This window comes from Eretmochelys imbricata, chromosome 2 (genome assembly GCF_965152235.1).
Source record: "Eretmochelys imbricata isolate rEreImb1 chromosome 2, rEreImb1.hap1, whole genome shotgun sequence".
NCBI lineage: Eukaryota > Metazoa > Chordata > Testudines > Cheloniidae > Eretmochelys > Eretmochelys imbricata.
In genome coordinates, this window is record NC_135573.1 from 137,430,144 (window position 1) to 137,456,014 (window position 25,871).

At 46.5% G+C, this 25,871-nt stretch overlaps 1 protein-coding gene across 8 annotated transcripts in view; it reads right to left on the reverse strand.

Moving 5' to 3' along the window:
* Window positions 1-25,871, reverse strand: part of OTULINL (OTU deubiquitinase with linear linkage specificity like) — a 56,939-nt gene that overhangs the window by 22,470 nt on the left and 8,598 nt on the right. For 2 of the 8 annotated variants that reach the window (XM_077810789.1, XM_077810780.1), the window contains exons 2-3: window positions 20,060-20,109; window positions 17,749-18,250 (exon numbers count right to left, since the gene is read on the reverse strand). In XM_077810789.1, the coding sequence (XP_077666915.1) occupies window positions 17,749-17,848 (100 nt within the window). In that variant the 5' untranslated portion in view covers window positions 17,849-18,250; window positions 20,060-20,109. Of the gene's footprint in view, window positions 1-11,087; window positions 11,249-12,384; window positions 12,421-17,748; window positions 18,251-20,059; window positions 20,123-24,636; window positions 24,691-25,871 lie in introns of those variants that run through there. The other 6 variants (XM_077810781.1, XM_077810782.1, XM_077810786.1 and 3 more) reach the window with 6 other exon arrangements.

Below are 25,871 nucleotides of genomic sequence, written 5' to 3' on the forward strand. Positions count from 1 at the left end.
CTTCCAAAATTAAAAGTAGACTGGGTGATGTATGACTGAGTACACTTTTTTTCTCCATTCCCTCACACAGGTGTGGGTGTGTGTACTTTTTTGGCATTTAAAAAAAAAAGGCTTTATGGCACACACAGGCAAACAAGTTCAGAAAACCAAGTTTGTATTTTGATCAGAAAGTGACGAGGTCTATATATTTAGATACTACACAATGTACGTCAGATCCCTTCTCGTGGCTGCTACGGAGAGCACAGTTATTCCTTTACATCACATCATAGAATTCTGGGCTCAGGATCTGAGGATCCAGAGTTCAAACTTTGCTGACCACCAATGTTTGTTTGGGAACAGTGGGTTTGGGTACAGTGCATACCTCCTCTTTTTCCAGGTGAATTGAATAAACCTTTTAAAAAGAACCCCAGAAAATTTCCTTGAACAGAGGTTTTATAGTATAAAACTATTTCTCTGTCAATGACATGTCAATCTGACATGCAATGAAACACAAGTATTCCATCTTTTAGTCATTTTTCAGTCACTTGGATGAATTGTGTCACACATTGGCAGGTTTGAAGGTTGAGAGAGCTATGATAGCAAAGACTCCAGTGAAATGAGGGCCATAGTACCTGAATGCAGTTTGTAGCTTCAGTTCCCTTAGAACTAATAGGAAATAGCCATACTAACAAAGCTTTCTCCCCTTCTTCTATCAGAAACACCATAAGTGCTAATTGCTTCCTCAGTATCCGAAGGTAATGGTGATGGGTATGGGACAGGATGGTATCAATAACTGCATTCACCATATGGTAAAAGTAGTGTTCAGTTTAAATTGTTCAAGTCTTGGCTTTTATATGGAAATGGGCATACATATTGAGACTGAGACTAGAGTCAAAAGGTCACACAATATACAACAGTTTCTGCAGTATTTTGGCCCAATACTTTCAGGAAATCCTTTGCTACTCAGCTGCCTTATAGGAGTCAAAAATGTCTTTCCCTCTGGTGTCCAGAGGCCTTTCAGAAAAAATAAAATTGTGAGGTAGCAGAGTAGCCTTTTCGTTATAAAAATACCCCAGTCTCCCAAGCTGTCCAAAATTGTAGTGTTTAGTACACTTCAGCTGCTGTTTGACATACTACCACCATATCTATACCCAGGACCCTGTTTGCTGAGAATTTAAAGTATATTTTTGAGATTTTCCCCCTGCTTGATTGCAAAAAGGAAAATGTACATAATTATATTTTTCTTCTAGGGATTCGTACAAATGAGGGTAAATTTCAGTTCATGAATCCATTCCTAATCTAGTCTCCTTGCAGAATGGTATTCCAGCAAAGACCAATAACAGGCTCAAATCCACTTCCAATCAAGCAATGAAAAAACACAAGAGAAAGCTTCAGACACTAGTAAGTGAATATCATTATGTACCACAGAAAACGTAAACCTTCTCTAAGCACTTACCCTTAGCAACTATTATAAATACATTCCTTTTTAAAACAAACAGAAAACCTTCCTGAAATTTTGGTCATTGCCATTATTATTTTATATTACAGTAGAAGCTCAAAGATATAATCACCAGAATTATGGACTTACTGGTCAACTGGACACCTTGTGGAACCAGAAGTGACCAATCAGCCGATTTCAGCCCCAGCACTCGCCTCGTAGCTAAAGCCCCGAGCCGCAGTGCCTCTCCTCCGGCTGAAACTGAGAATGGAGCCACGATGGAGACCCAAGGCCCAGCAACCCTGCAGGGCTGAAGCTGGGAATAGAGCCATGGGGCTGCAGACCCAAGCCCCAAACACTCCCCCCAGGTCTAAAGTCCTGAGCCCTGGTGCTCCTGCGGGGCAGAAGCCCAAAGCCCTCAGCCCCTCACCCAGAGCCCTATGCCCGTAGGGTCAGAAGCCCTGATTCCCCCGCCCCCACCTGCAGCCCTGCCCCTCCCTGCATCTGCAACCCTCTTCCCCGCCCCTCATCCCCATGGCTGACATCGGTAATGTCTGTCTTGTTCAGAGTTATGGACAACCTCCATTCCTGAGGTGTGCAAAACTCTGAGGTTCTACCGTAATTCATTAGGATAAGTCTCCTTCCGCATTCAGAGATGTTACACTCCAATCATATGCAAAGAAATTGGATTTATGTAAAGTCCTATAAAGCTATTATATCAAGGAAGGTTATTATTTATAGAGGATCTATCAGTTGCTGAGGTTTATGATGAGTCAGCCTGACACTGCTCAGGTTTGTTTTGTCCAGTCTCTGCTTTCCAAAACATACAACTTTTGAGAGTGGTGTGCTAAATCCAAATTGGCAGAGTAAAGGACTATTGAACCTATATTTTAACCCTGAATGCCTTCCCACACTTAATCTTAGACGAAAGGTCCTCACCAGTATCTCCCAAGCTGTCAGCCATTCTGACACTAAGGGTATGCCTGCACTGCAGTACAATAGCTGTGGCTGGCCCATGCCAGCTGACTCAGGCTCAGGCTGCAGGATTATAAAACTGAAGTGTTGACGTTCGGGCTCGGGCTGGAACCCAGGGTCTGAGACACTCCCCCACTTGCTGGGTTTCTGAGCCTGGGCTCCAGCCCAAGCCCGAACATCTACACGGCAATTTTTAGCCCTGTGAGCCTGATTCAGCTTACCCAGGATACCTGTGACTGTGCCAGGGGTCTTTTATTGCAGTGTAGACGTACACGTAAGCTTGAGAAGCACTGCTCTAGACATCTGATGTGGGGGATTGGCAATTTTTTTTCCAATGTGCGTGCAAACCAGCAGCCAATGGCTCGTGGACCGACACTGGTCCACAGCCCACCACTTTGAGTAGCACTGGTCTAGAGTGTGAACTGTATTGCATTCTGCAGCAAATGCTGCTGCCACTGGGGAATCTTAGTAAAACTGACACTGTCCCAGTCCTCTGAGACCCTGCAGGAACAGGCTGGCAGACATATTATGGCCTCTGTCTCCAGCCAGGGGCAAAGGGCTGTGGGTGGTGCTGCTTAGTAAATAAATTTGAGTGTCTAGAGAATCACAGGTAGTTGCCTGTGTCCTGATCTCTTCTCAAGTGGGCAGAGTGTTACAACAAGAGCAATATACATACAACATAACTAGGACAGGAAACACCTTTTCTCATGTTTATTTGTACAATTCCTAACACAAAGGAGTCCTCCTGCTCAGGGCCGTCCCTCAAGGTGTGTGGGGCCCGGGGCAGAAGTGACGAATTCGTCACTTCCAGGACTGACCAGGCAGGGCAGGAGAGGCGGTGCCTCCCCAAACAGCCAGGTGTGGCCCCACCCACACTCCGCCCCCCAAACCCCCCCCCGGGTGCTGCCGCTGGGCTTCAGGGGGCTGGGGCCACACCGCCTGCCTTCCCGGGACTGGGGAGGCTGCAGCAGCGCCACCAAGCACTGTCCCTCGGGTGGAAGGGGCAAGGTTGGGGGCTAGCCTCCCCCAGCCAGTGGGGTAACACAGTGCCCATGCGTGCCGGCCAACCATGCCAGCCCGCGAGGCCAGGAGCAGTCACCCTGATTCGCCATACCCTAGGGACGGCTCTGCTCCTGCTACATGACTGGGGTCCACAGGCATTATCATCATAAAAATTATAATCATGGACATGAGCGTCAGAAGGTCAAGATGTACAATAAAATGTGAGTACTTGTAAACCAAATCATAGAATCATAGAATAGAATATCAGGGTTGGAAGGGACCTCAGGAGGTCATCTACTCCAACCCCCTGCTCAAAGCAGGACCGATCCCCGACTAAATCATCCCAGCCAGGGCTTTGTCAAGCCTGACCTTAAAAACTTCTAGGGAAGGAGATTCTACCACCTCCCTAGGTAACGCATTCCAATGTTTCACCACCCTCCTAGTGAAAAAGTTTTTCCTAATATCCAACCTAAATCTCCCCCACTGCAACTTGAGACCATTACTCCTTGTTCTGTCATCTGCTACCACTGAGAACAGTCTAGAACCATCCTCTTTGGAACCCCCTTTCAGGTAGTTGAAAGCAGCTATCAAATCCCCCTTATTCTTCTCTTCCGCAGACTAAGCAATCCGAGTTCCCTCAGCCTCTCGTCACAAGTCATGTGTTCCAGTCCCCTAATCATTTTTGTTGCCCTCCGCTGGACTCTTTCCAATTTTTCCACATCCTTCTTGTAGTGTGGGGCCCAAAACTGGACACAGTACTCCAGATGAGGCCTCACCAATGTCGAATAGAGGGCAACGATCACGTCCCTCGATCTGCTGGCAATGCCCCTACTTATACATCCCAAAATGCCATTGGCCTTCTTGGCAACAAGGGCACACTGTTGACTCATATCCAACTTCTCGTCCACTGTACCCCTAGGTCCTTTTCTGCAGGACTGCTGCTGAGCCATTCGGTCCCTAGTCTGTAGCGGTGCATGGGATTCTTTCGTCCTAAGTGCAGGACTCTGCACTTGTCCTTGTTGAACCTCATCAGATTTATTTTGGTCCAATCCTCCAATTTGTCTAGGTCCCTCTGTATCCTATCCCTACCCTCCAGTGTATCTACCACTCCTCCCAGTTTAGTGTCAGATAAGGGATGTATTCAAAGGACTCAGTCACTGAGCAATCAGAACAGAAAATAAAAACACATACAATAGAACTGATTGTGACCTGTATGAGAAAATAAACCATCTGTCAGAGTACCCCATCAGCTCTCTCAGGAGAAAGAAATCAGAGCAGGCCTTGTATGGTTTTGGGCAAGTCACCTAATCTCAGTGTTACTCATCAGTTTATCCATTTGTAAACAACCATTTGTAGGCTTTAGGACTCCAGAGCCTTACAGTTGAAGTGTGGCAGCTGAAAGGACACAACACAACACAAACTGCTGTCTAGCAAGCAGACTATTAGCTTCAGGGCAATATTCATATATTCACAAGCTCAGCACACCCCACACATCCAATAAATAAAAGATTACTCAGACAGTCAGGAACCTCAACCCTAACCTAACCAATGACAGAAACAGCATTATACCGAACCAAGCCTGCTTCCTATCCATACCTACAAGCTTCTGAGAAACGGCATGCTGACTACCTGGCACCTACTGACAGCAATTTGTTCTGAAAGCCCATCAGTTTTTACATAATTAGTGATATCAATACAATTCTGGTTGTTTTTGTCTTCAGCTGCTAGTACAAGGAAGCACTCACCTTTGCCTGTGCCAGTGTAGGAAATCAATTCATTTGATAGTCTAGCTATTTTGATGACTGAGAAAAGCAAGCTTAAATTTTTTACTCTGGTTAGCATCCCAGAGGGGAAAAAATATCAGTGAGGCAGCCAGATTTGATTAGTGTGGTCTCTTCAACCCTAAAGGGACATCATTAACTTGAAATCTAGACAATTTAAAAAATAGTTAAAAGTAGTGGCAGATACAGCACCTCCACATGAGTTCTTCTCCCAGTTTTTGGTGTGCTCCAATTACATTTTTCTGTTTTTCTCTCCCAGTCATGTGAAAGATCCACACAAATAAAAAGGTGAACTGACTTGACAATATCAGAGAAACTGAAATAGACTATAAACAAAGCACTGTCTGATGCACAAAATAAACAAATAAATGTTTTATTTCCATTCTCTTAGTCACTCTTGTAATGCCAAAAACTACTGAAAGTATAAATATTTCACCTTTGTGATTTAAGTTGATGGTGTTCCTTTAACTCCTGATTGAAATACTTTGTACAATGGAATTTATTATTATTTCTAGTATATATCTGGCATCACCGTTAGTATCTGGACACCTTACAAGGATTAAATAGAGACATTCAAGATCTCCATAAAAAGAAGCCAAAAGACCATGGTCTCCTGCTGCCTCTGCAGCTTTACCATCAGCTTAGAAACCAAGACTTAATCAGCTGGGAAGGCCTGGAAAAAGAAATGAATCTTGCAGTTCCATCTAGCAATGGATTCTAATTAAGTTTGACTCTGGATACCAAGCTGATTTTACAGGGCTGGCAGTTTGGGGAACGGGGGGTGTCTTTTTACTTGTAAACTAAGGATATTTAATATGGAAATTACTGAGAGTAAATAATATTGGAGTACTGCAATGCAGTATTTACAGAATAATTTTTCAGAACTGATCTGCACTTTAAAGCTGTATCTGGAGTTAACTATTTTTGAAAACCCAAGCTTTGAGGAACATGCCACAGCTAAAAGGAATTAAAAGAAAAACAGGAAGTGACAAGAAATGAAAACAGAACTAAAGGACATTAAACAAAGCACACAGCAAACGGGAATAACAATAAAAGGTCCCTACATGCATGGGCTTGCTTAAACCTTAAAATTTCCATGCCAGCTGTTGTAACTTTCCCTCAGTCCAGCTATCACCATCTCTGGCTGGGAGAAGCACATTAACCTGCTCACAGCATCTGTGTTTCTTGCCAGCCTGTTAGCTTTTGCTGATACCTTGGGGCAGTCAGTGGCCACTCACTCCACCCCTACTTACCTTTTATAGGATCTCTGAGGTTTCTAATCCCTTTGATCCTATGGTCTGCCTTGGGAACAGTAAACTATTCTAGCCCAGAGAGTGACAGACAGGGGGTACTCCCCATCTGATAACTGCCATTGTTTCGTTTCCTGTGGGTTTCCCCCTTTACAGCCTCCTTTGATTTAACTCCCAGCATTCAGGCAGAGTCATATGAAACAGATTATAAAATATCATATGCCCCTTTGGTTAAGAAATACTACATAAATCGCCACAGCTCCTCGTTCATTTCAGCATCTAGTTTTAAAAATCCCCCGTCTTTAGTACCCTCCATGGACTGGACTCCCCTGCTATTCGGAACAGCCTCTCTCTCCTCCTACTGCCCCACAGCCCCTTCACCCCTTAGATTTGCCACTTGTTTTCAAATCTCAGCAAAAGCCATCTCTTTTCTCCCTTGTCTACATCTAATTTGTTTCCCATTGGTTATTATTTCTGCACTGCATGATTTTGTGTGATTTTAACTGATTTTATCTTTAACAAAAGGTATTCTGCCCAATTGTAAGTAAATGTGTAAATATGTATACATAAAAATAAACACAATAGCGTGAACTTACTCTCAGAAACCCATGAAGAATGGTGGGGGAAGGAGAGCAAAAGACAATTTATAGCCATCTTGCACCAGATTTAAACTCTTTGTTCTCAGCCATGGGAAAATATAAACTGGGATTCATTGTAATGAAATTAATTAAAGAATTAGTTAATAATGCCTTATTATGGTATCTTTCTGTAAAGTGCCATGTTGTCAAGTCTGACTTCAAGTGTTGGAATAATGCACATAAAATCTGTATTTGCCAAGCATGGAATCCCAGCAACGATATTTGTGAGCAAAGGTCCTTATTATTCCATACATGGATGAAAGCAGCTTCATCAGCATTGGAGTACAATTACTCCACTGTATATCAAGTAAACGACAAAGCCAAAAGAGAGATGCAGATTGCCAAGACAGTGCTGGAAAAGGTGTCAGACAGTATCTCAGATTAATGTTTTGTTTTATTAGCTTATTATAGCTCAGTTAGAATTCAAATTATGGTCTTCAGGAACAGTTATAAAGGTTTTAAAGAAGCTCCACAATTAATGTGTCTAGTTAAAGCACTTTATGAAAATATCTTTATACCAATACAACTGCATCCACACTATGGGGCTTGTACCATTTAACTATACATTTAAATCTGTACAACTGTTGTGTGTAGCCAAACTACAAAATCACTTTGCTACTGCACCTTCTCACAGTGCTTTCAGAGCTAAGGAATTATAACCAGACATGGTTTAAAGCTGTAAACCCAAGAAATACAGACTTCTGAAAAATAATGTATTTAAAAAATAAAATGACTATATATAGTTGTAACCTTTGTGCAAGGCTAGCAGATCTCTCAAGTCCCAACATACCTGATATTTTACCATGATTGTTAATGTAGAACATTTGTGTCATTGCATAATATCATTTGCACAGCCCACTCCCACAATTCACCTACCAATAAAATTACATTAGTCACTGACAACACACAACAGAATGTGTATATTGTATACATGATGGTGTGGTGCAATAAGAAGTTTGAATGGCCACATTACTCACAATTGCCAAATCACATGATCATGCTACCTATTTTACCAAATGAACTTCTTTTCAATTCTTTGAGAGGTTTTTCTGTTTTCAACAAAAATGTATTGGCATCATCTTTTGTATTCTCTCCTCCTGAAAGCTAAATTAGTACTGTGGGTCCAGTCGCTCAGGGCTAAGAGCAAGGGGACATCTAAACTATATTTCAGACAATTTAAGACCAAATATTTTGGAACCTACCAGGCCTACAAGCAAGTGATGGTTCCATCAGAAAGCTGCAAGTCTCCCTTTTCTGTTTATAGTGGCATCCCTGGCCGATAATCTTTGGGAACTGAACCTGAGGCCTCACTCTAAAAATCATGAACCTTTGCTCAGGACCGAACAGAGGTTTGGGGGGGAGGGTGCGGGGCAAAAATCTGAAATAGAGACCCCCACACACATACATCCTTCCTCCCCCCCAAAAAAAAGTACCATGGAGATGGAAGAGTTTAAGAAGAGGGGAAGGAATGGGGGGTCAGAGATGATCCAGGCCTGTGCAGTTGCTACCCTCCCCACAGAGACAAGGGGACTCTGCCCTGCTTGTGTCCAGGAGGGGCAGGGAGTGTGCCCCCAGTCTGCCTCTCCTTGTACTTCAGCCCCGCTGATGGTGGGAGTGGTATCCCCAGCCCCTAGTCCCCACATCTGCCTCTGTATTCACAGCTCAGCGAGACTCCTGGGTCCTGGTGCAATGATGCCAAGGGCAGCCATAGTGGAATTTGGACTCAGCCAGAGGGAGCAAGTCGCTCTCCGTACTACTGATTGCAGGCACCAAACCCAAGGTGTGCTGTGTGACCCTGTGCACCACTTCGCAACGGCTCTCACTCAACTTTGGACTGGCCACCCCCGCATTATTTTGGGCACCCTCTAAAATGGACCAGGTCCATTAGCTCAGGGCAGCAGCAGACCGAGATCTCTGATCTAGCCACTAGAGGGAGACAAGGAGCCATTCTATTAGCATGTAACCCATGCTAATTTTGCATGGCCAGGGAAGCTCATCCACCGAGTTGAAAGAAAATCATATTTCAAGGGTTACATAGTGGGTAAAATAAAAATAAGAGTGGTTTGAAACAGCTCAGAGATTTGGAATATTAAAAATAATGCCACTAAAGATGCACTTGCGGGCAGGAGGCAGGTGCCGATACACAATGAATTTCAAAAGACCCTGCAATTCTTCTTCTCCCCAAAAGGAGGGCCCTGCTACTGAAGACTTAGCCTAGGGCCTGTTTGTAGTAAAAACGCTTGTTACAGTTGTTTAAATTTACAATGCCTAAAGCAGTGGTCACTTTTTGAATCTAAGGGCAACCCAGGATCTACCCCACCCCTTCCCCAAAGCCCCACTCACTCCATCACCCCTCTCTCCATTGCCCACACTTCCCCACCCTCACCCACTTTCACCAGGCTGAGTTAGGGGGTTGGGGCTCAGGAGGGGGGTGCAGGCTCTGGACTTGGGCCGAGGGGTTTGCAGTGTGGGAGGGGGCTCTGGGCTGAGCCTGGGGCAGAGGGTTGGGGTGCAGGAAGGGGTGAGGGGTGCAAGCTCTAGGAGAGAGTTTGGGAGCAGGAAGGGGCTCCAAGATGGGGCAGAGTGTTGGGATGCAAGAGGGGATATGGGGTGCTGACTCCGAGAGGCAGCTCAGAGATGGGGAGCGGCCTCCCACCAGGCAGCACCTACCTCCAGTGGTTCCTGGTCGGCAGCAGGCGCAGCAAGGTTAAGACAGGCTCTCGGCCTATCCCGGCCCTATACCACTCCCGGAAGGGGCCAATGCGCCCCTGTGGGGGGGGCTGGGGAGCATGTGGCTCCGTGCACTGCCCCTCTCTGCAAGCACCGCCCCCGCAGCTCTCCCAGCCAATGGGAGCTGTGGGGGCAGTGCTTGCAGGCAGAAGCAGAGCGGGGAGGATGCCTTAGCGGCAGCCACACTACAACACTGGAGATCGCGATCGACTGGGAGATCCTCTAGGATCGACCAGTCAATCGTAATCGACCGATTGGTGACCTCTGACCTAAAGTTAGGCACCCAAATCCATTTTAAGGCAATTACACAGAGGCCTGACTTTTAGAAGTGCTGATCATGCAGATTTGTCATTGAAGTGTATGGAATATTTGGGTGTTCAAAATCTCTGAAAAATCAGACCAATTATTTATTTGCTTAATTAAGGAATTAGTTGCCTAGTTTTAGGCATGCAACTTTGAAAATGTTGAGCATAATTTCTAGAGTTTTCCCTCTCCTCCTCCATCAAGAAAACCAAAACAAAAAATAAATTCACATACCCTCTTACGTACAGTGGATTCCCAGGGAGGGCGAGGGGGAAGAGAAGTGGGGAGAGTGGGTCTAGCAATATTTTGCATGTTGGTTATGCAAATTGGCTTCTTTGTGGTGCCTCTAAAATACAAGCATCTGTTGTCCCACTGTACATCTCTATTTTAATGTACGTTTAAATTCTCTGTCTAAACATTAGCTGTTGTTAATTACAGATCTCAACTTAGGTCCTGAGAGACAAGCTCCAGAGATTTAAACACAGTTTTTAGAGCCCAAGTATAGAAATGACCAGTTTTAATAGTTCACACACATTATTCCAGCTTCAATATACTGAGAAATGTGAAAACAGCTGTTCCTAGGGCTAAGGTAAAATAGTAATTATATCTTCAAGTATCAGCAATTGAGAGAATCACAATAACCACAATGGTACTGTCTGATTGAATAGCTTGCAAATTTCTTCCCTTTAACTTTCAGAAGTTAAAACTGAAAGCGAGGTAGGAGCAATTTTCACATTTCAATCAGTGAGCAAATGATTAGTTGGTCAGCAAGAGAGAAAGAGTCCAGACTCAGTCAGAGTATGTAATAAGACAGATGGACCGGTAGTAATTATTAAACCAGAAATTTACTCTAAAGCTGGACTGCTACAGCAGAAAGACAAAGTGAAAATTTATGGTTTCTGGAACATAAGAGATCAGGCAAATACAGGCACAAGGCTGTAAGGTAGTAAGCACTGACTTCACTATGACTATGAGATGTAGCTGCAATCACCTGGGAGGAGACTAAGGGGAACACGTCCATCTTTTGACTGCTCTGGTGATGTCCCCCTCAGCGTGACTTTGGAAGTCGAGCACTCCCTCCTCCTCCTTTCCTGCTGTGATGGGAGTTGAGGGCACTCAACACCATGCAAGTTTGGACGCTTATCTGTGCATCTACAAGCCAACAACCTCAGAGTGTTCAAAATGTAACATTAAAGGTTTAAAATGAAGAATTTCCATTTTCACAAAATATAATCCCTTCCTGGAATTCCTCCCCACCTTAAACAACATGTAGAAACATCCCCTTGGAACCTTGCAATATTTACAAGGCACTGTTTTCCCCCAAATCTCTGGCCTCAGTCAAATCCACTGCTGTCTCTATTAAAAGGTTCCAGCAATATTGTGTGTTTTTTGTTTCTTAAACAGAGAGCACAATTGGAAGAAAGCTGAGCATTATTAAGTCTCTCTTAAATCTCTGTAGACACTTCAAGTATTTATACTCCTTGCCAAGGAGCCTTCAAATAACAGAGCATAAAAAGACCTATGAATATAATTCCCTATCAACAGTTCCCCAAGCTGTGGGTAGTAGAGGGGGAGTCAGGACATTACAACAAATGCATGGGCCAAACTGTTTTCTTTTTTAAAAACCACAGTGGGAGGACTAATGTAAAGAAAGCTCTTTGCCCTTATCTTTTTTCCTGGGGCATCACCCTCTGGCACCTGCCATAACAGTAGGTAGGTGAGGCTTACAGAAAACGCCCCTTGGCCTGGAAGCCAAATGCCACCCCCGGCTTGTGCCAAGAATGACTGAAAGGGGAAGGACCCGATCCGTCTCCCCGAGCCCTGCAGGGTCCACCCTCCGCGCCCCCAGGCGCTCTCCACATCTCGTTGCCGTTCCCCTGTTTCCCGCCCCGTCCAAACCATGCTAGAAAACCAGCCACCCCCGGGGCAGCCACCGATCCTGCGAGAGAGGGAGGGGAAACACCACGCCCGGCCAGAGCCCAGCCCCGCTGTTGTCCCTCGCCATGAGCCCGGGCTCGCCTTGACACCCCCTCACGCCCCAGCCGCCCACCCCAGGACGCAGCCAAAGGGGGCGGGGGAGGGGGCATCCTCTGGCGCCTGCCACACGCTAGCGCCGGGCAGAGACAGGGGGCGGCCGGTGCAGCGCGGGCAGCGGCAGCAGCAGCAGCCGCCGGGCGGGGCGCGGGCGAGCGCGGAGGGGAAGGGGCAGGGATCCCCGGGGCGGCACCTGCCAGGAGCCCCAAACGCCGGAGCCGCCACGCGCGAGCAGTCCCGGGACAGCCTCTCACCTGCGGGGCCGCCGGCGCCGCCGCTGCCGGGAGTGCCGCGCCCGGGGCCCTGGGGACAGGCGGCGCCGCGCCGCTGGGGAGGAGCTGCCGGCGCTGCCACTCCCACCCCCGGCTCGGGGGCCGCGCTCCCTCAGGCTCCGCCGCCTGCGCCTCTGAGGGGCGCCGCCCGCTCTCTGCGGGGGGTGGGAAGGGCGCCCCCAGAGGGGCGGGCAGGCACTGCAGGCAGGGTGGGGGACTTTGGGGTACCAGCACAGCACCCCCCGCTTTTAGCCAGGCCCGTGCTGCCCTGTGGACACAGCTGTTGGGATATGCGCCCCTGCCAGAGGCGCCCGTGTGGACGCACTCCCCATAAGGAGTTTCGGCAGGTGCACTGCGCTGGCCAGTCCCCTAATGGTGCAGCTGGTGTGCGCAGAGAAGCCCTAAGATTTCCGAGGCGTGCCCCACTCTTAATATGCAGATCCAATTAACATGGTGGGAAAGTAACAGGCCCCTAAAATGGCTTGATGGGGAGACTAGCACTTGTCTCATAGCTTTTGATGCATCACAACATGATATGAAGGTTTGACCCAAATTCGGAAAAAGTGCTCCCTCTATTTTCCCCACCAATCCATCTGCCTCCCCTATTAACCAAATAGAAAAATAAACTATTTTAAACATATTCCATGCAGGAGGGCACTCTGAGACCTTTTCTTTATTGTTTTAAACCAACATTTCCCTTAAAATCTGAAGACTCCTATGATTTAGGACCAGAAAGGATGAGCAGATCATCTAGTCTGCCCTGCATACCCCAGCCCACCAACACTACACCCCCCCCCAAAAAAAAATTGAAATTAGTCCAAACTATTACAGTCCACAGGAGACTAAACTATTATGTGCCACAGGCAGAGAATAGGAAGAACCACCCACAATGGCAGGGAACTGATCAAGTGACATATAGCCAGTTAATCCCAGCAAGTGACCCACATTCCATACTTCAGAGAAGGACAAAGAAAACCAACCCCAAAGGTCACTGCCAATCAGACCAGGGAGGAAATTCCTTCCCCACCCCCGCATTTGGTGATCAGACCCTGAGCATGTGAGCAAGAACCAGCCAGCTAAGCACATGAGAAAGAAAGTGCTCAATGTCACTCTGGCCCACCCTGTCTAGTGTCCTTATCTTCAGGTACGGCCATCTCAGATGCTTCAGAGGAAGGATCTCCCCCCACACACCCTAAAAAAACCCAGAAACATGGGGGAGGGAGATTTTTCCTAACCCCTGCAGGTAACTGTCTGAAACATAAGGAAGACCAAAACAAAAACAAAAACCAACCACCTAGTAGCAAACATGCTGGGATTTTTAAGGAGATATTGTACTGCCAACCTGTCAGTTTTAAAAAATTGAGTTAAAGGCATCCTACACATTCCCCTGAATCCTCCTGCTAATTTGTTATTTTATGGTCACACTTATCCTATTGTTTAAAAGTGGTTTTAATTCTCTTTAACTCACTACAAAAAACAAGAGAGAGAAACTGATCGCATACTGAACAGTCAAACTGAGAAAGAGAATCCCACCCTGCCTATCACTGCAGTCACTGCAAACGTAGGTGTTATTTGTCACAGTAGTGGGTAAAACATTTGCAGTTAGAAGTGCAAATTTAAAGTTGGTTACCCTTTCAGGAGCAAGTAAGTGATATTTCACCTGCTTCTACTCAGTGGCATAGGTGTTTTTTCTCCCACCCCCAAAGGGTTAGCAAATAGAGAGAAGTTAATTTTAAGGACCTGTCTACACTATGAAAGTGATACAGTTGGGAACAATTAGTTTGCTTCATCCTCTGGATGGGGCCAATTTATCAGTTTTTATTTTTAAAATGTTATAAAATGCCAACAGGATGTTAGTCTAAAACATCAGCATGTGACTTCTTCAGCTTACCATCAGCAAACGCCTGCTGATATACTTCAGCACTATGCACTCTCCTTATAGAATCATAGAATATCAGGGTTGGAAGGGACCTCAGGAGGTCATCTAGTCCAAACCCCTGCTCAAAGCAGGACCAATCCCCAACTAAATCATCCCAGCCAGGGCTTTGTCAAGCCTGACCTTAAAAACTTCTATGGGAGGAGATTCCACCATCTCCCTAAGTAACGCATTCCAGTGTTTCACCACCCTCCTAGTGAAAAAGTTTTTCCTAATATCCAACCTAAACCTCCCCCACTGCAACTAGAGACCATTACTCCTTGTTCTGTCATCTGCTACCACTGAGAACAGTCTAGATCCATCCTCTTTGGAACCCCCTTTCAGGTAGTTGAAAGCAGCTATCAAATCCCCCCTCATTCTTCTCTTCCGCAGACTAAGCAATCCGAGTTCCCTCAGCCTCTCGTCACAAGTCATGTGTTCCAGTCCCCTAATCATTTTTGTTGCCCTCCACTGGACTCTTTCCAATTTTTCCACATCCTTCTTGTAGTGTGGGGCCCAAAACTGGACACAGTACTCCAGATGAGGCCTCACCAATGTCGAATAGAGGGCAACGATCACGTCCCTCGATCTGCTGGCAATGCCCCTACTTATACATCCCAAAATGCCATTGGCCTTCTTGGCAACAATGGCACACTGTTACCCTCCCTCTTCTTTTCAAAATGTTAAGAAACAAAGGAAGAAATTGATGCAATAGATTAAAATATGGGAATTCTGGGTTCCAACCCTAATACATGAGTGTCAAATGTAGCCTTGAATCCAGAGTAGTCCCAATTGATACAATAGGCAGTAAATTTGCATCTTGTTTCTCAGTAATTTCAAAGGAAACAACAAGGATAATACATCTCTTGTTTAAAAAAGGCCATCAAATATCCCTTAAACCCAGTAAAAAAATCAGATCTGAATTAAAATATTTCAGTGCTGTGACTAGTGGAGGACAGCATCTAATCCCACATGTTGCCTATGGCTCTGAAATTGGAGATCCCATTTGTGATGGACATTGTTAATGAACACATGTGGAAAGGTGAGATGTGATGCTCCTGGAGTCGTTTACTAGATATCCATTTTTTAATGCTCATGTCACTGAGATTTGTTCTGGAGCTACAAGGTAGTGTCCTATCCTACAGTGGTCAGCAGACAAGGTCACCATGGTACCTGATGCTCTGAGCTTCAATTTCCCCTCATCTAGTTCCAGGCATTTCAATCTCCTACTCTTGGATATGGCAATTCAAGTGCTTTTTAATGATTTAGCCCTCCAGCCAAATTCTGCTTCCCTTTTTGGGAGGTAAACAAAGTCCAACAAAACAAACGGGCATCCAGCAAACCTCACACTGGTCTTCATCCTGACTCCAGGCTGTTGTCCTCCCTCTTGTGGCAGGGGATTTTCACGCCACCTCCTTGCCAGTGGCCCTATAGAAGAACCCAGACCCTTCCTTACTCTGGTTTCCCATCCAGGGACCCTGTAGCAGGCAGCCCAAGTCCACCTATTCAGACCTCTTGCTTCACCTCCTGGGATCATTTCCTACCTATGTCTGTGCCTAGGCCTTTTCCACAGCCCCTCCCTAGGTTCTCTCTCGCTAGGCTTTTTCACTGGGCACCTTTTGGAGAGCCTTTTGCTGAGCCCAGCTCCCTTAAAGGACCAGTCCACCCTGTGACCTGTTGATATACTAAGCTCAGGATGTTACAGAATTCATTATTAACTTTTACTCCAAACCCTCAGATATCCATTGTATGGCTAATCAAAGGAAGGCAGTCTAGATCAAAACTAGGATCACCTGAGACAAAAACAGCAGATTCTTCCCAACCAGAGAATAATTTTTCTGCTATTGATGGGTTGGGAGTGGAAACATCCCGCTGAACTGTGCTGTTAGCAAGGAAACTTGTCTGAAAGGTAATTTCATCTCAAAGCAAGCCTGGGAAACTACAGAGGGAACCAATGAAGAAATCAATTAAACCCTGGCAGAGCCAAGCTCCATCACAGGCCCTAGATACAAAATATTTTCACTTTAACTAATGTTTACCTAAAACAGTGGTTCCCAAACTTGTTCTGCCGCTTGTGCAGGGAAAGCCCCTGGTGGGCCAGGCCGGTATGTTTACCTGCTGCGTCCGCAGGTTCGGCCAATCGCGGCTCCCAGCAGCTGGGGTTCGCTGCTCCAGGGCAATGGGAGCTGCTGGAAGTGGCGCGGGCCGAGGGACATACTGGCCGCTGCTTCCAGCAGCTCCCATTGGCCTGGAGCAGCGAACCGCGGCCACTGGGAGCTGCAATCGGCCGAACCTGCAGACGCGGCAGGTAAACAAACTGGCCCGGCCCACCAGGGGCTTTCCCTGCACAAGTGGCGGAACAAGTTTGGGAACCACTGACCTAAAAGATACATGTGACTTCCATGAAGACACAAAGAAAATTCTGCAAAGGCTATCCCCTGAGAATGGCTAAAGTTTGACACTGTTTCCCACATTTTCTATTGCAGATATTTTTTTCATGCCACTGTACCACACTGACAGACTCTCTGGGATTTTAGTGACTTTGCTGCCAATAAACAGGATCTAACATCATGCTGCTGGGGTTTCCAGAGGATATTGTGGGCATTTGTAAGCAAGTTGAAATTTCAGCTTAGTGTCTATCCAGAGCCTCTAGTCCTTGACCGGACATGTACTGAGTTATACCAAGATCAGCATGTTTAGGACACTTAGACAACTCTACAAACAGATTGTGGGATGCTACTACATGAAAACATTGCATGTTCTATCTTGTGAGGAAACTTACAGAAACTTTTGGATAGGGTAAACCACATCGTTATAGAAAGTGTCTCAAGGACACCTCCTCTCCTAATAAAGAAATCAATTAAACCCTGGCAGAGCCTTCACATGGATTGCCTTCTCTTATTCATGATCACACAACATCCCCGTGGCAACTACAGCAGCTGCTTAAAGGGGAAGTTATATTACACAAGTATCAAGGTATTTTAATTGTCGTTACTGCCATAGATATACTGCGTCCTTTTTAAAATAATTAATCTCGCTGTCTATTTTTGTTCATTATATTTCCCACTCCCATCTGTGGGAAAGCCAGCATTGTAACTGCATTAACTCAAGAAAAAGACATGGGCATCTCTGTGGCCAGCTCTGTGGAAAGAGTGGGAAACATCTATTTCCTAACAACTAATGACCTGCTGGATTTAAGGATCTTAAACTTTGCTTCTGTCTTTCAGTTTCTCCAGTCCATCATTAACAGCCAAGGAATGCTTTCCCTATTGGTCATTGTTGGTTACATTTGAAATGCAACATGTAATCAAACCCATACATATAAACAGTGCCTATGAGGACATCATCCTCAACACCAAGAGCTTTCTCTAATTGTTCACAGTGAGTCTAGATGAGACTCCAGCACTTAGAACTCAGTTCCACAAACTCACCAATGCTTTTTTTTGATGATTGGTTAACTCTGTTGCTTTTTACGGGTTCAGTGAGTTGCTCTCTATTCTTGCTCTCTCCTCTGTCCAGGCGTCTCAGCATCTCCTCTCTTGGGGTTCCTTCCAACTAGATTTTTTTCCCCCAAGTTGTTTTGTCAGTTGTAGAAAACCAGTCTTTACAGACTCAGCTCGTCTTTACAGATCAACAAACTGTGAAAGGATCAGACTTCCTGTTTCACTTCCGTTAAGCTTTTCAAAGTTTCACAGGCAGCGTATGCTTCTCCATGCATAAGCCACAAGAAAAAAAACAATGAAGCGTAATTCAGCTATTTATAAAGGCCACGTTGGTTACCTCCCTGTGTATCTTCCATATTCCTTGGAGATTATAGGACAGCGATTTTCAAATTGTGGTCCATTGGTGGCCCAAAGGGGTCGTGTCAGAAGTTCACAGAATCATATGGCACTGGCTGCTCCTCCTTTCCAACTACTAAATCACATCAAAAAGCTAAAAAAAATATAAAAACTTCCTTAATATTATCTATCCATGCAAAAAATTGCTTTAGTTTCTGCAGGAACCTGATGTGTTGTCAATGGGAAGGGAGGTGGCTTACAGAACTACCACTCTTTTAAGATATGGTGCAAATGGGGTATTGTAGCAGGGTGGTCACCCCGCTCCAGCCCTGAAGGGGTTAAAATAGCCCTTGGAGAGCGCTGGGGAGCCAATAGTAAAAGCAGCCCTGGAGAGGGCTAGGGAAAAGGAGTGAAAGCAGCAAACCTAGGCTGATTCGGGGAAGTGGCCACAGCTGGGGCCACACCTCAATCAGGCCACAGCTGGCCCTATCAGAGGGCTGTGGACCTGAAGCAGGAGTCTCCCTCAAACCCTGGAGGGAGAAGGCCTGCCTACCTATCTGGGAGGGAGCTGAAGGTGCCTGAGTGGAGCAGGGCTGCGGATAGGGCAAGGGGAGCTCCCGCCTGGTAAACCCCCAAGCTGCAGCCCTTGGTGAAGGCCTACACAGGTACTGGGGTTGCAGAGGTGCAGCCCAGGGTTAGGCAGAGGCAGCTGGTCCTACCCCCTTGCCTGTGATGAGTGGCTATTACAGACTTCAGTCTGCCCCAGTGAGTGGGGTCTAGATGATGACTGCAGTAGCCACTGAGGCAAGGTGAGTTTAGAGGGTTGGGGGTTCCCCTGGGAGGGGAGACCCAGGGTGTGGGGGTACTGCTGTGGCAGAACCCCAGGTAAAGGGCACTGGGTCTGGGAGTGACACAGGGCCAGCGGCAGGCAAGACACCAGCCTGCAAAGGGCGCTCTGAAGGCTGGAAAGAGCTAATTCCCAGACAACCATCAGGAGGCACCACACCGGTAAGTCATTGTGTCACTACAGGTACATATAAAGCCAATTAACCCACTTAACAAAAGGTGAATTTTAAAAAAGGATGAGAAAATTAACCTCTTGTGAGGTTCATGTTCATTTCCTCCCCAGGTTTTCTAAGTTAAATCAGCCAGTGGTTTCACAAAAAAACTAAACCATTTATTTTTTTAATGGCCAGTAGGAAGACATCATTTATGATATGGACTCAGCCCATTGGTCATCAAGTCCAGTCTCCTGCTCCTGGAAGTAACAAACACCATATTGTTTCAGAGGAATGGAGAACCCCTCTCACCCCAAGGTAATTGATATACAGGGGCCAATTGAGCAGTGCTATAAGCAGGATCATACTGGCTCTTGCAGTTACCATCTTACACCCTCCTTTCCTGTGAGATTTGATTATACTTCTATAACTACTAACGATTTTAATAAAGTTAAGCAGTTGTTTTTAAAGGAGCACCTTCCTTTTTCTTTCAATGTGCTTGGATCAGTTGTGCTTGTTTGTTACCTTAAAGAAATGCTTCATGCATGGAAATTAATAAAAAAGAATTTTTACTTATGACACTTTGTTCTTCCTGTGATTCTGCATCTCAGGAACCCAAGGTAAAGATCTGCTCGCTCAGCCCTGATCATAAGGCTGTGCCTTATGACTGCAAGCCCACTGAGGCTTCTTCCTGTCTCATCTAACAAGGTAGCAGTGCCCCTTCACTAAAGAGTTGTGTATCCTTAAAAGTTCACCTGCTGGCTTTGAACACTTATCTGCTGCAGTGTTTTTTGTTTTCAGATCTGTTGTCTGTATTCTGATTCCAATGGGTCAGATGACCAGCTTCTCAAAGGGGGAAATTGGGATACCTATATGGGGGGGGGGGGAGGCACTGGTGAAAGTCCAGGAAGTTCGTGTAGGAAGGATTTGATATCTGGGAAAAGGGGAGAAAAGAGTGCACTCACCCTCTTTTTTTCAATCAATCATCTTCTTTTCTTTCTTCCACCTCCCTTTTCTGAAAGAAAAATCTGGATATTACATGAAAGGGCAAGGTAGGAGTAAGCCATCTTTACTGTGCTACATTCCCCGATACTGTCTTCGACAGCTCTTGTATTGGATTTCTTACCCCATTCTTGGCTTCTTTGAGAAACATTTCATTATATCTGTCTCCCTCTGTTTTTGACTCCTACCTCATTTCTACATCCTTCCTGAGCACTTGTTTTTGCTGCTTCATTCCCTCATTCTCCTGTTTCTCACTTTGCACTCCCTACATTCCTCTTCTCTCTTTTCTCCTTCAATTTCCACCTCCTTTCTTCCTTCCTCTAGCTGCGACCCCTTCATACCTCCCCATTCTGTCAGCTACACTCTCATGGATTCGTTAGACTCCCTCTCAGCCACTGGTCCTTGGATTCACTCACCTCTCTTCCTCATGTCCCTGAGGGTGGAGAAGGGAAGTAGCACTGTTAGGACCCCTGGGTGATGGCCTGGGGAGCTGGTGAAAGAGAAGGCTGGGGCCTTCAGAACAATTTACAGGTTTGTGCTGTCTAGACCTGGCACCTCAGTCCTGTCTTGTCAGGTGAGATGGGCTATTATGGTGCACAAAATAAAAAAAGGTCTGTCTTGCTGATCAGCCAGAATTTGTATATTTGCTCATTTTGTTCTCCAGCTTCTTATCTCATTCACAAGCCAAAAAGGAAATATCCTCTGTCCACCCACACACTCCTGTGGCTGCTGTTATCTGCATGTTTCTGCCACCCATGACAATTCCCTTGCGGTTCCACAAGCTACATAAGTTGGGGTCTGAGTTTGACCATGTGATAGTGAAACTTTCTTTTCTTGTTGTCCTTTTGAAAGAGGATATTGGAACAAGTTGCCTTTGATCCTACAGAGCAACAACTTTGAATCCCTATTGGGATGCAAAAGAGCAGGATCAAGAAGGCTTAACTTGATACTTTCACACATACGCCTTAGACTGGAACTGACCCAAGTCTTAACAGTCCTGAGCTTTAGGGGAGTTCAAATCCATTTCTGAATTTTACTGTTGAGCCCCCCTGTCTGTCATGGATTGACCAAAACTCTGGAACTGAACATGCAAACTAATCAGAACATGTCCATTTCTCATCATTATTATCATATCCTTGAACCTGCAATCTGGGAGAAAGTACATTCTGTAGACCAAGTTATTACTGTAATCAGTGGAAAGAGAAGTTACTTACTTAGTACAAAAAGAAAAGGAGTACTTGTGGCACTCTGAAACCTGTCATTACTTAGTACAGGAACTGGAGTTATTCAAGATGCATAGTCTATCTGTATTCCACATGTGCTCCATGCAACTGACAGGAATATTTTTTTCTAGCAGTAGCTGTTGGTCTGTGCCTGTGCTCTTCTCCTCCTCATGCTCTAAACAGAGGACAATAACGGGCAGTGTAGATCAACCACTTCTCCAGTTCCTTCTCTATTGCAAATCATATATCCAAGATCCAAAGCAGAGGGCAAGGAGGCCATGCAGTGGAATATAGCTAGAGACCACACATCTTGAACTCCAATTACTGTAGTAGGTAATTAACTTTTTCTTTCTTCTTTGAATGATAGTCCGTAATGCTCTATAGCTCGGGGGAACACTCAACACCCCCATGTTTATCCTTGTAAAATGATTGTGTGGTATCAAAGTTTGTCATGTCGGGTGTCTTCAGAAGGCTCATGATGCACTGAGCATGGTTGTTACAGTAATGTTATTTCATGTATATAGTTATTAGGCTGAAAATGTGTCTTCATGGCTCAAAATAGGCAAGAACTCTAAGAGCAGAGAGGCACTTCACACCTCACCAGGACATGTATGGGACAGCCCAGCCCAGCCTCACAGGAACAAAGGGTGCTGGCCTAGGCAGCAACAAAAGGATCTGTTGGACTCTTGAGTGAGTGTCCCCCCCCCCCCCCAACACTTACTTTGGTCAGTTTGGGACTGTGATGAGGTAATGCTCACCTGACTCTGAAGGGGGGGGGGAGGGCAAAGCCAAGCGGGAAGAAACAACATAATTGGGACAGACATTTGCCATGCTCTTCCTCTCTCTTCCACCTCCATTTACAGACACCACACCAAGCAACTGAAGCACTGATCAAAGGGGAGAGCCTGGCTGAAGGGGAGCCAGCCAGCCTGTGGTGAGGAGAAGCATCTAAGTTTGTAAGGGCACTGAAAGTGTTAAGATCAGATTAGAATGCGTTTTGCTTTTATTTCATTTGACCAAATCTGTCTGACTATTTGAGTGATTAAAAGTCAAAACATATCTTTATAGTTAATAAATTTGTTAGTTCTACCTGAAGCAGTGCATTTGGTTTGAAGCACATCAGAGGCACCCCTTGGGATAACAAGCCTGGTACATTTCAATTTCTTTGTTAAACTGAAAAACTCCTATAAGCTTGCAGCATCCAGCAGGCATAACTGGACAGCGCAAGATGGAGGTTCCTAGGGTTGTGTCTGGGACCGAAGATATTGGTTTAGTGTCATTCAGTTGCACAGTCCAAGGAGCAGCTTAATGCCAGAGGCTGTGTGTAAACAGCCCAAGAGTGGGGGTTTTCACAGCAGAGCAGGGTAAGGCTGGCTCCCAGAGTCAAGGATTGGAGTGACCTAGCAGATCACCCGTCCAGATAGCACCAGAGGGGAACATCACATAGTCCCTATATGTATTTCCCTGTAGTTGATTGATTGACAAGAGGCACTCATTAAGGAGGGATGTGTGAAGACCTCTGAGATACAGCAGTGCTCCTGTCAGTGGTAGCGAGAGATGTATTAGGTGCAGAAGCCTGTACCAAGGCATTATGTCTTAAAAAGATATGTACCACATCCCATATTGCTGCTTGTCAGATTTTGACAAGAACATCTCAGACATTACAGAGACAAAGCACATGCACACTGATCTATAACACCCTGGGGTGAGTAATATTCATCAGCTTGTATCACAGCATAATGCATCCTGAAATCCACTTTGAAAGCCTTTAGGAGAAGATTGCTTTCCCTCTCATCCATTCTACAAATGATCTAAGTGATTTCCTAAATAGCTTTGTTCTTTGGAAGTAGAACACCATGGCTCAAGAGATGTCCAGGGCATGAAACCTTTTGTTTTCACTGGTGGTGTGGGATTTCAGGAAGAAGGTGTGCAGATGGATTGTCTGATTCAGAAGGAAATCCAAGCTCACTTTGGGGGTAAATTTAGGGTGTAGCCTCAGAAATTGTATCCTTAGGGATAAAATCACAGTTCACCCACCTTTCTTGCTGAGGTTATGGCAATTAGAAAGGTGACTTTTGTGGATAAGCAGGCTAATGAACATGAATCTCTGAGCTCAGACAGAGTCCTTCTTAATTCTGAGAAGACAAGAATGAGGTTCCATGTCAGGGAGGCTTATCCACAGGAGGAAAAGTTCTAACTACTCTCTTTAGAAAACATATTGTCACAGGATGGGTGAAAACTAAGTGGATATCGTCAGAGGGTGGTAGGCACTCACAGCCATGAAGTGAACCCATAGGAAGCTGAGGGAAAGACCTGATGTACTTAAAGGAAGAAGATATTCCAAAATAGTAGGGATATTGGAGTCCTCTAGCTGAGGACCATGCAACCAGGCTGACACCCTTTCTACTTAGCTACATAGCATTTCCTAGTGGTCTCCTTCTTACTATTGTTAAGGATGGCCTAAACTGCTTTTGAACATGAATTTTCTAGGGTCGATGCTCCTCTAAAACCCAGGCTGACAGGTAGAAGGAAACTGGATTGGAATGCTTGACTCTGCCTTTATCAATAGGTCTGGGAAGGTCTGTAAACTGATGACAACTGGTCATGGTGACAAATGAAGGTGGTAGGGCAGGGGTGGGCAAACTATGGCCTGGAGGCCACATCTGACCCTTCAGATGTTTTAATCCGGCCCTCGAGCTCCAGCTGGGGAGCTGGGTCCGGGGCTTGCCCCACTCCACGTGTGGCATGGCTCCCGGAAGCAGAGGCATGTCCCCACTCCAGCTCTTACATGTAGGGGTAGCCAGGGGGTTCCACATGTTGCCTCTGCCCCAAGTGCCACCCCTGCAGTTCCCAAGGGCTGGGAACTGCAGCCAATGGGAGATGCAGGGGCAGTGCCTGTGGATGGGACATCATGCAGAGCTGCCTGGCTGCGCCTCCGCATAGGAGCCAGAGAGGGGACATTCCGCTGCTTCTAGGAGCTGCTTGAGATAAGTGACAACCAGAGCCTGCACCTCTGACTCCATCCTGGACCCCAATCCCCAGCCCTGATCCCCCCCGAACCCCTTGGTCCCAGCACAGAGCACCCTCCTGCAGCCCCAAGCCCACACCCCCAGCTGGAGTCCCCACACACCCCCAGCCCGGAGCCCCCTCCTGAGCCTTGAACTCATTTCTAACCCTACCCCACAGCCCGCACCCCCTTCCACACCCCAACCCCCAATTTTATGAGCATTCATGGCCCACCATACAATTTCCATACCCAGATGTGGCCCTTGCAGCAAAAAGTTTGCCCACTCCTGTAGTAGGGGAACCAGAATTACCTGGACCATCTGGGAGCAATCAGAATTGTTGCTGCTCCATCCTGTCTGATATTCCTCAGAACCTGAGGTAAGAGAGGAATTGGTGTGAAGGCATACATCAGATGTCCCGACCAATGAACTAGAAGAGCATCTCCTCTTGAGCCTTGACTCCACCCTACCCCCACCCCCCAGAGACTAGCTTGCTCCTACTGTCTGAAGTCAAGTCTGCAGGAAGCAAAGCTGAAACCTCACGAAGGAGGTCACATACATGCAGGAATCCATATGACCTAGAACAGGGGTAGGCAAGCTTTTTGGCCCGAGGGTCACATCTGGATATGGAAATTGTATGGTGGGCCATGAACGCTTATGAAATTGGGGGTTGGGGTGCAGAAGGGGGTGAGGACTCCAGCTGGGGTTGCAGGCTCTAGGGTGGGGCCAGAAATGAGGAGTTCAGGGTGCAGGGGGGGTTTTGGGCTGGGACAGCAGGTTGGGGCATGTGGGGGCTCCAGCTGGTGGTGTGGACTTTGGGGATGAGGGGCTGGGGGTGCAGGAGGGTGCTCTGTGCTGGGACCAAGGGTTCAGAGGAGAATCATGGCTGCGGGTTGGGGTGCAGGAGAGGGTCAGGGGTGCAAGCTCTGGGCAGTGCTTACCTCAAGCGCTCCCAGAAGCAGTGGCATGTCCCCCCTTCTGGCTCCTATGTGGAGGCGCAGCCAGGCAGCTCTGCATGCTGCCCTGTCCACAGGCGCTGCCCCTGCATCCCCATTGGCTGCTGTTCCTGGCCAATGGGAGCTGTGGGGGCAGCACTTGGGGCGGAGGCAATATGTAGAGCCCCCTGGCTGGCCCTACATGTAGGAGCCGGACTGGGGACATGCCTCTTCTGCTGGGAGCCATGCAGAGCCATGGCACACATGGAGTGGGGCAAGCCCCGGACCCCGCTTCCCAGCTGGAGCTCAAGGGCCGGATTAAAACCTCTGAAGGGCCAGATGTGGCCCCCGGGCCATAGTTTGCCCACCTCTGACCTAGAAGGATGAGACATGAATGGGTCAACATTTGTGGGCTCAGTCTGAGTTGAGTGACAAATTCCTTCCTGGACTGGAATTTGTCCTGGTGAAGATATGCTTTGGCCCTGATGAAGTCCAGAGTCACCCTGATAACTCTATGTATTGTGTTGGAATCTAAACAGATTTTTCTGTGTTTATGCAGATCCCCAACAATTGTAGAGGATCAGCATCAATTATGTCCCCAACCAATACCTC